Consider the following 10,673-nt stretch of genomic DNA (forward strand, 5'->3'; position numbering starts at 1 on the left):
ACTGTGATGCTAACATATCGGGGCAAGGGGGCGCTCTTCATTGTATCCTCACAGTACTCATCAGTGGTTTGCCCATTCTCTTCGGTACCACCCCAACATTGTGCATGATGATGATATGCCTATGATGCACAGAACTCTACACAAGAGTTTTATCACTAGGACCTACATGTAGTTCCATGTGTGTTGTGTTGTCCTCAATCTACCTCTACTATACTGCAGTAAAATCGCGAATACGCCCGCCATCTTGCGCAGCACTAAATAGGCCTACAGTGTCAGTATCACTATCAGACTCTTTGCAACGCTTTGCTTTGACCCAACTACTAACGAATAATGCCGTACTGCGCGGCTCTAAACTGCACCAACCGTGCCTCAAAAAGATGTGGAAAAACTTTTCACAGGTAAGTTACAGTGTGCATATTATCAAGGAGCTTCGAAGCTCCTTGATAAGCCAGGGTAGGCCTAATAAAAGCTTAAAAATGTCAAATAAAAATAACAAGAAGCCTACCTAACAAAAAGTTAGTGAGATCCCCATAATAAGTCTACGCTTAGCTTGGCCGTCCTGGTGTTGGTCCCAGAAGCTGGATTAAGTTATGTTTGTCATTTTAATTGAAATGTGCTACCAAGGCCTAGAGTACGAATATGTGTGTTTATCTCTGTAAAATATAAATTCTGAATAAAGACCAAAGTTTAATAGACCACGCCTTCTAGTTTAATTTTGAAATCGAAATCGAAGAGAACAAAAAGCCTTCACTGTCATAGCCCAGGTCTATAAAAAAAAAGTTGAAAATTAAAATTAAAATGATATCATCTGATGACACAATCGCAAATTACAGTATTAAATTTTACCGTACATTAACGGTGCCAGGTAAAAATGGCAAAGGTAAAAATGGCAGAGGTAAAAATGGCAGGGGTAAAAATGGCAGAGGTAAAAATGGCAGAGGTAAAAATGGCAGGGGTAAAAATGGCAGGGGTAAAAATGGCAGAGGTAAAAATGGCAGAGGTAAAAATGGCAGTGGTAAAAATGGCAGGGGTAAAAATGGCAGAGGTAAAAATGGCAGAGGTGAAAATGGCAGAGGTAAAAATGGCAGAGGTAAAAATGGCAGAGGTAAAAATGGCAGAGGTAGAAATGGCAGGGGTAAAATTGGCAGAGGTAAAAATGGCAGAGGTAAAATGTTAGAAGTAATGAGAGCGATTTCGTCAGAGATAAACGTATGAAGAGGTTTTGAATGATAACCTAGCCAGAGCAAACTGTATTTATCGAATTATCAAATCCAAACTGCAGATTTGAAGAATGTTTATTGAATTATGTTTTAAAAAGATTAGAGCACTCTCATTATTCTGAGTTTGATTCAAGTGCAGTGTCGTAATCTGTCTGTTCAGAGGTATAATAAGCCAGCTAAGAACCTAGTAGGCCTATGGGAAATTATTTTTATTATTCAATATTATTATTATTATTATTATTATTATTATTATTATTATTATTATCATTACTATTATCTATCATTATAAGGGGTATCCAACAATGCTGCAAAGCCCTCAAACAGTATAATCCTACGTTGTTTCGCCCAATTAAGTTATCACACACACACACACACACACACACACACGCACGAACCCACTTTTGGCATAAACATAATACTTCTATACGCAGATATACATACTCTCACATACACACTCTTACACAAACGAATTCCGCTCACGTCCAGGCTAGTATATTGTCATTATTTTTCATTTTTTGAACTGTTTAGTGTAAAGAAGTGAAGGAGACATAGTCGAAGCAAACCGCTAATTTTTCACCTGTTCTATGTTATTTTCTCACATTCAGGTTTCGTAGGAGCCTATTTATCTCACAAGGCCTGATCACGACATAATGTAGAAGTAAAAATACAAAACGCAAAAAAACAAACTACAGCAGATGTATCGGCAGACATAAGTAAGCTCTTGCAAAATATTTCATTACATTGTTCAAGTATCACATGGCGCAAAAACAAATATCTCGAAGTTTTAAATGAACACTTTGTGGTCACTTTACAAACTTATGCCTATTAGAACTGGAGACGAACTTTAGCAATAAACTGTTCTAGTGAGAGAAAAAAACAATAGTTTGCCATGGGATTTCTTTCAATCATTGTTGAACGAATCCGCAGGCGAAAAAATGTAAATGTTTGATGCCTTTCAAACTTAGCTGTTGCCCCAAAGCATGGGCGTAAATCCCGGAACACACCAGAATCAGGTCAATAGCACCATTAGACCACAGAGATAATCGCAACTGTAGATTTCAAATGGCGACCATTTTGAAATCCAATATGGCGGACATAAAGAGAGAATTCCAAGTGGCCCAATATCTGAAAATGTTTGCAATATGTTAATGTACATTTTGTGCCAAATTTGGTGCTTGTATCACAAAATGCACGATAGGTTTGCTAAGCTGCCCCACTTAGAGTATTTAGTGATACCCCTTTATATATAAAACATTTTCGTGTAATTAATGATTTGTTTAACCCCTAATTTTGGGGGAATGGGACATCAAGCGGGGAGAAATGAGACAACCTGGAGAGAAATTGGATAACCATCATGACCAAAGTAGGATTTACATGTGCCGCGGGGAGAAATGTAACACTGCCCTATTAAATTTCTCCCAGTGGTAACAGAAACAGTAAAAGATCCCTGCCAATTTTTCATACCTGCATGTCTGTTATCAAGCAATTTTATTTTCAGAAGTTTGCACACTTATTAAAATACCTATTAACATAGCATAGGACCTACCAGATCTATAGTAAGTTTGACATTTTACTGACAAGATACCTGTAGAGCTGTATAGCGGTTAATATGTCCATTTTCAGGTGTACCGAGGCTCATCTTTTTACTGATATAATTGGATTGTTGACTGGCCAAGCATTTTTCAAGTTACATGAGTGTCCAATATTTCTCCCCGTGTCCCATTTCTCCCCGGTCTCCCCCGTGCTTTATTTCAGAAGGCACAAAAAGCGCGTATTGCGAGAAAGGTGTCAGGAACATGAAGAAAAAAAATCCGTCACTTTTACTTCGTCCTCTTGCATTTCAACGACTAAATTTTTATCAATGGCATTTTTATCTCTAGCATTTTGACCACTGTCATTTTGACCCCTGACAACTTTACCTCTGACATTTTTACCACTGACATAATTATTTACCTCTGACATTTTTACCCTGCCATTTTTACCTCTGACATTTTTACCTCTGCCATTTTTACCTCTGTCATTTTTACCTCTGCCATTTTTACCTCTGCCATTTTTACCTCTGCCATTTTTACCTCTGCCATTTTTACCTCTGCCATTTTTACCTCTGCCATTTTTACCCCTGCCATTTTTAACACTGCCATTTTTACCTCTGCCATTTTTACCTCTGCCATTTTTACCACTGCCATTTTTACCTCTGCCATTTTTACCCCTGCCATTTTTACCTCTGCCATTTTTACCTCTGCCATTTTTACACCGAACCACATTAACTACACGCAGGACAGCGGCTGCACCTCTATTCCTTGACGTTGTCATTTTTCAGTGTGGTTGTGCGACTCCTTCATGAACATGAATATCTTTATTATGAATATTAATCATGGAAAACTAAAATACAAGGAATTATCGTAATGTATGATAATCATTCAATAATCGGTATGCGATTTTTTGTTTAATTACGTCAAAAACTCACCGAAATCTGTGGCTGAAATCAGGTCTGTAAACGTCCTTATTGCTTCACTCCTCATCTGCGTGTTATTTGAATGGCATTCACTCTCGTATACTACAACGTACAACGTAGGTAGTCAGAGAGGCGCCCTCTAGCTCTAGCTGCGTGTAGCTACCGGTACATTAACATACAGTAGACGGTTCTAACATGAGGGATCTAGGCTCCTATATAAATTAATTATAATGGGGCCCCGGGGCCTAGATTGTTAAATTTACAAACGTAAATTTATATATAATAGACCCCTCTGCTAGTTTTTTTTTTTTTTTTTTCCCCTTGAATTGGGGCCTACCTGTATTACTATTACCTACGGTGACGCCCAGTATTAAAGTTGAAGACTTGCAGAGGGCCACTCAAAGAATCCAAAGGATATAGACTTCTATGAGCCTGAGGTAGTGAGGAGCTAGGAGATCCATGTGATGTATTACTATTGGCCCCTAACCCCCTATCCATGGGATGGTCAGTTTATGCAATCTGGATTAAATTGTTATATTTCTGCTTCAAATGGTCATTGAGCTTCGACTTGAAGCTGTTCACTGATGTTGCCTTGACAGCTTCTAGTGTCAAGGGATGCTGCTTCTTCACTGTCTTGTAAACCCGCTCATGAGGGGGCTCCTGCTCATACAGCCACACAGGATCCCTCCTCCTCATGATCACCCTGGCCATGTTCATGAGGCCCTTTGGGGCAAGATGCTCATGGAGGCCTCCAGTTCACTCATCCATCCCATGCCATGTAGACCTCTAAAGAGTTTTTAGGTGGACCTACAGAAAAAGAAAAAAGAAAAAAAACAGAAAGTTGGTCTAAGAAAATACCCCTTAGTTTTACCACTTTAGGCAGAAATTACTCGGCATGATATTCTGTCGATTTAAATCTGATTTCAGATTTTTTTTTTCCCTGAAGTCTATGCCACATTTTGCTTTTTTCCATGTATCAAAAGTACCTGAAATTTTTTATTTCCAATTTTTTTTCAGCAAAGCTCAATATCATCCCTGTTACTGCAGATTCATATTCCAGGCTATTAAAGATTGCTGACTCATACCATACAGTGTACATGTGGAATTCTGTGCAACAAATGCAAATAACATTTTTAACTTACCTGAGCTGAAGGCTCAAGTGAACTATTGTGATCATTCTTCGTCTGGCATCCGTCGTCCGTCGTGCGTTGAGTGTAAATTTGTTACATTTTCGTGTTCTTCTTGAAAACCCCGAGACCCATTTTCACCAAACTTGGCAGGTAGCATCCCTAGGGGGTTAGGATCTCAATTTGTTAAAATGGACACCTTGCCCCACCCAGGGGGCCCCCAGGGGCCAAATTTGGACCCTAATTGTACATTTTCATCTTCTTCTTGAGAATGCCTGGTCAAATTTTAGTAGAGCTATGTGTTTATATACCTAGTGACTATGTGAAAGGTGAACTTTTGATACTCGGGTCGCGAGACCCTTGGGTCTCTTGTTTACTGTACACCGGCGCAAGCTCATCATGTAATTTGACTTCCTATTTTCCCACTGAAACACACTTACCGGTAAATCCAGTGAATGGGCAAATTGTGTTAACAATAATTATGTGTTATGTCTTCATATTTTCCCCTGTTTCCTCAAGTTATTTACCTGTATCCCCTAAATTGCTATTGATTTTCATGTTCGAATGTTCCAGCGTATTGCTCCCCTTCCCACGCGTATTTTTGAGTTTATACCTGAGAAAGCCATTGTGCAAGGATGGTCAATATAAAAATAGGTGGTCGATTAGTAGTAGACTTACTGTACATCTGATATTCAATTGTCACAAGTACTCGTGGTGATTTTTTGTTACACACATGGAAAGTAGAAGAATTCTGTCAGTGCTTTTTTTTAACAAAAAGTTGAGTTATGTTGTGCTATTTTGACACATGATTTTGATGTACATGTACAGTGACTGCTTAAAACTTTGCATAAGTGCAAAAGTGTATACCGGTACTCAGATCTCTTGGAGCACTGGTCAAATTGTGGGATTGGATATGAGTAACTAATCAGTAACAGAAATTAAGATTAAAGAAATTGATTACAAGTAAATGCTACATTGTGACAAAAACTTTCCTTTGATATAAAAAAAAATTAGAATGTAATCTTAATTTAGAATAAAACTCATGATGTGTTCTAGACAAAGTGGTGGAAGAAAACTGAATACGGTACTGTGTTTATAAACTGTTATTTTCGCGTACAGATATTTTTGCGAATTAAAAGGTCACAGGCATTTTCACAAGATGTTGTTTTCGCGAATTGACACCAAAGCTATCTTGCATGCATTGCTATTTTAGTGTATGGCGACATTTTTATGCCTCCGCCACGAAGTGGTGCCGGAGGCATTATGTTTTCAGGTTGTCCGTCCGTCCGTCCTTCCTTCCGTCCGTAATGAATTTTGTGGACAAGGTAACTATCGAAACCTGTTGAGGTATCCTAATGAAACTTGGCATGTATGTGTATTAGGGGGTGAAGTTGTGCCTATCAACTTTTGGGTGCACATGCTCAAGGTCAAAGGTCAAAAGGTCAAGGTCAAATACATAAAATTTCACTATTTCCACCATATCTATTGAATGCCTGAAGATATTTTCTTGAAACTTAGTGTATACATGTATTACCCAATTAAGATTCTCTGGTGAAAGTTTGGGTCATGAGGTCAAAGGTCAAAGGTCAAAAGGTCAGGGTCAAATACATAAAATTTCACTATTTCCACCATATCTATTGAATGCCTGAAGAGATTTTCTTGAAACTTAGTGTATACATGTATTACCCAATTAAGATTCTCTGGTGAAAGTTTGGGTCATGAGGTCAAAGGTCAAAAGGTCAAGTAAAAATATTAAAACTTCTTTTTTTTTCCGTACCTTGGAAAATTGTTCAAGGTATCTTCATGGAACATAGTATATACATGTACTGACTGGAAGTGATTATCTAGAGAATGTAGGGTTCATGGGGTCAAAGGTCAGGGGGTAAAAGGTCAAGTGCAAGACTTCAAAATTTTACTATTACCCTCATATTTATGCAATGCCAGCAGGGTTATTTTTTTACACTTCGTGTATGCGTGTGTAACGTAATAGAAATTCTCTGGAAAGTTTTTTTTTTTTTTCTCTTTTTGCCTCAAAGGTCAAAGATCAAGTGAAAGTGCTGAACTAACTTTTTCCTCCATATCTCGGAAGTGGCTCAAGTTACATTGAAACTTAGTACATATTATGCATGTTCTACCTGAAATCTTATGAATTTTAGGGTCAAGGGCCAGATGAAAATGGTAACAGTTTACTATTCAATTCAGAAATTGCACTTTTTCTCCACACCTGTACCTTGAAAATTACTCAATGCCTAAATGTATGAATGGGTCAAAGTCAAGTTAAAGTCCTTAAATCCCTAGATACATGCTCTCCTATTCATCCAATTAAACCTACGTCAAGGAAGGTGAACATTCAACACATTTGTGACAAACTTGTCATTCCAATATTTTGTCAATTTTGTGAAAATGTAATCACACAGTGTCCACATGTACTATCTAGACCTATTAGGAAAATCATGCGTTATGGCGGAGGCATACCAGTTGCCAAAGCGACATTTCTAGTTGTGTGTTAAATTTGTGATCCAACTGTGATTCGCGAAATTCGCGAAAATTAAACCCTTGCGAAAACAGCCACTTATACAGTAGCAGGTAATTCTATATATGTACACTTAATAAATCAAATTGTAAATGTCCTAGTGAATATTGCCACCCTGTACCTTATCTACCACACAGTTTTCCTGCTCGCGTACGTATCAATTTTCAATTTTGTGGTTAAGCTGTCCATTACCGGTATATATAATTCTGACATGTATGTTCTCTTCTGGACACAAATTGTAGATTTCCCAAAACAAATCATGCTCTTCGTGAACAATGGACTATAAATATGAGAAGAAACGACTGGACACCAAAGCCTTACGCTACGTTGTGTTCGGACCACTTCGAAGAGAAATACTTTGATCGCACAGGACAGACAACAAGGCTGCGGGAAAATGCTGTACCAACATTATTCAACTTTGCATATAATCCCTTTAAGGTACGTGCAAAAGGACAGATTTTAATTTTGACTTCAATAACATGTTACGATCAAACATTGTGGTATACTAAAAAGTAACATGAAAGTTTATTGTGCATTATTCAGGGTTCATCAGCAGCTCTCTTGTCAGTAAATTTTCTTGCTCTTAGTATTAAGCTATTCTATTTGCTCAAGCATCCACTAAATTTCAGCTCATTGCGAAGTCATAATTTGGCTCCACAAACGGCCTCTAAAGTGCCTTTAATTTGTTGAAGCAAGCAGATGAGATTACATGAAAAGCGACTAATTCCAAATGCATTTAAGTCAATCAGAGAAGCATTACAAATATACCTCTTTAACAGTTTGTCTGTTCATGTCATGCTGGTGAATGGGTAGTATCGTTTCAAGCGTCCATCTCACCCTAGCAGTTTATAAAGTTAGTGTATAATTGACCTTTGATTAGCACAGGAAGCTATATATGGGATTACCTATGGACATTCTACATACAACTTTAGAGAAGTGCTAAAAAAGAAACAAAAAGCATTATGCTTTACATATTTTAATATTCCGGCAAAGTGTCTGTCCCGAATTTAAATCACATTGTAATTTCTGCATCCAGACATTTTACAGCTTGATACTATGACACTGTGAGGGGTGTGTGACAAACCTTGCTGTATATTTTGTTGTAATCGTGTCTTTTGTAGTAAACAACATGTACCTGTACACGTTTGTGCATAGTTTGGCATATTTAAAGTTAATCTCATTTTATGATCACAAAGACAGTGGGCATTTATCATTTTGTCTCACTGTGATGCATTATTACCATATCAAATTCCAGTAAATCTCAGATTCATGGAGGTACTGTATACAGCTAGAAATGTTGTTGTTTTTGTTTCAAGGGAGAGTATTTCTAGTTTTCATTTTAAAAGCTTGTCAAATCTTACAACATACATCGTTTTTGGGGGCGTAATCATTTCAAATCATGGATGCCATGGGAGAAGTGAAAAAACTTAAAAAAAACATAAAAGTAAAAGTGCAAAAGAGTACACTATGTATCAATTTTGTAGAAGTGTTTCAACCAATTAAGATTGTCATTCAGATTTTGGATTCAGATTCAGATTCTATGATCCATGGGTTCACGAAAGAGGATTGAATACATGTATGCTGTTGTTAACAAATCATTGGAATATACCAGAATTATTTTGAAAGAAAAAAAAAAGAGCCATCTATTTAGTATTTCATATTCATCTTTTCACAGTCTTTCAGACTGCAAAAGGTTGCCAAACCAGAAGTACGTCCCGAAGACAAAGAAGTTATCTGTTCACAGCCTGTGACACAATGCAGGCCCTGTTTTCCTCAAAAGGATGCCAAACCAGAAGTACAACCTGAACACAAAGGAAAAGAAGACTCCCATACCTCAACAATTGATGAGCATTTAGCTCTATCAGCAGACCAAGCATGTGACACACCTGCATCCAGTGATTGTTCAACAGCCGTCAGACCTGTTCCAGAAGGCATTGATGGATTTGTGTTAATTGCCCCCAAAACTCCATCTGAGCAGCCTACATGTAACTCTCAACGTGATCATACATACAGCATTAGTGAAAGTGCACCGAGTGTCAAGCGTCAACTGAATAAGATGCATGACCACATGTCGGACATGAAGAAGCGCCTTAAGAAAACTCAGAGCAGAGCACGCAGACTGAAAAAACAGGTAGATTTTCTGCAGGACATTTTGAAGACACTGAGAGAAAAGAATATGCTTTCAGCGAGTGGTCTTGAAATGCTTGAGAAAACCTGCCATGTACACAGAAAAATAACAAGGAGACTGACCAAATCGAAAGAGAAAGACGCTACCTTGAGAAAAGAGTGTCCACCAGCTCGGCGTGCCTTTGCGCCGACGTTGAACTTATAACTTAGGCCATATATGTGTAGCTTCATTTACTTGCCATTATTAAAGGGATGGTATAGTTTTGTTTGAGATGGGGCTTCAGGCTTTCAACTTTTTTTGAGAGAGATACTGAGAAACCTCTTGAAATATTATTATTATTATTCCCCATCTCAACCAACCACCATCCCTGTAAGATGAAACCTATTAAAACAGTACCCTTGGGACGGTTGATATTACCTAACTTGTTTTTGTTATAACTTTAGACTTACAAAACAAAGGAAAACATAAACAAAGTCATATTCCCATAAAATAAACCTATGAGCAATCTTTGCTTTGTTATTGCACAAGTACATGTATATGAATCATTATTACTGAGAACTTAGAATAAGAGAGTCATTTTTGAATTGATATTCCCAAGAGAAAAAGGGTAATCCTTCAAAATGTCACTTTTTTCCTGAAAATCTCTTTTCATGTACATCAGTTCTTCAAAGGTATGCAGCAAGCTTGAATTCCTAATCCTTTTTACACCAATTTCATCTCATGTACACTGTATTGAACAATTCAGAAAGAACAAAATAATCGTTTTTGTGAAATACAATGCAATAGGCACAAGTTGAGTAGCTTGGTTTGAGGTTGTGTTACACTGATGGCGCCCTGCAGCATCGCAATGTTTTTATGAATGATTTTGGCCATGATATTTAAGTTATGTACATGCATGCACCAATGTCTACTAACCCTAAAACACAGGAATTGGAAGTTGGAGTTAACCCTATTTTAATGGGGGGGGGGGGGGGGGGGGGGTCAAATTGACCCCCCTCGACATTTCGCGCCACGATTCCGCAACGTGTAAAGATTTTGCCGCGTCGTTTCATGACTCTTTTCATTGAAGTCTCCCGCATATTTTGAGACCAAATTTGCGACATCTGGGTACACCGTTCTGAAGTTATGCAATGTTTTGCATATTAACTATGCATGTCAACCCGAAAACAGCTCAAATTCATGATATCGTGTGCAAATCCAATGCAAATTG

General features: G+C 37.9%; 1 protein-coding gene across 1 annotated transcript; it reads left to right on the top strand.

The window, feature by feature from the left end:
* Positions 1-281: 281 nt before the first annotated feature.
* Positions 282-10,415, top strand: LOC140234789 (THAP domain-containing protein 1-like). Its single transcript, XM_072314829.1, has 3 exons — positions 282-398; positions 7,578-7,773; positions 9,011-10,415. Exons 1-3 carry the CDS (start codon positions 331-333, stop codon positions 9,665-9,667), a joined length of 921 nt encoding a protein of 306 aa, XP_072170930.1. The 5' UTR covers positions 282-330; the 3' UTR covers positions 9,668-10,415.
* The last annotated feature ends 258 nt before the right edge of the window (positions 10,416-10,673 follow it).

The sequence above is a fragment of the Diadema setosum genome, chromosome 1 (genome assembly GCF_964275005.1).
Source record: "Diadema setosum chromosome 1, eeDiaSeto1, whole genome shotgun sequence".
NCBI classification, from domain to species: Eukaryota; Metazoa; Echinodermata; class Echinoidea; order Diadematoida; family Diadematidae; genus Diadema; species Diadema setosum.

What these genes read in the sequence shown, in the direction of transcription:
- LOC140234789 (XM_072314829.1), top strand. Translation starts at nt 331, where the DNA reads ATGCCGTACTGCGCGGCTCTAAACTGCACCAACCGTGCCTCAAAAAGA. An exon ending in TGTGGAAAAACTTTTCACAG is followed by an intron (nt 399 to 7,577) that starts GTAAGTTACAGT and finishes CACAAATTGTAG; the next exon opens with ATTTCCCAAAACAAATCATG. An exon ending in TTGCATATAATCCCTTTAAG is followed by an intron (nt 7,774 to 9,010) that starts GTACGTGCAAAA and finishes ATCTTTTCACAG; the next exon opens with TCTTTCAGACTGCAAAAGGT.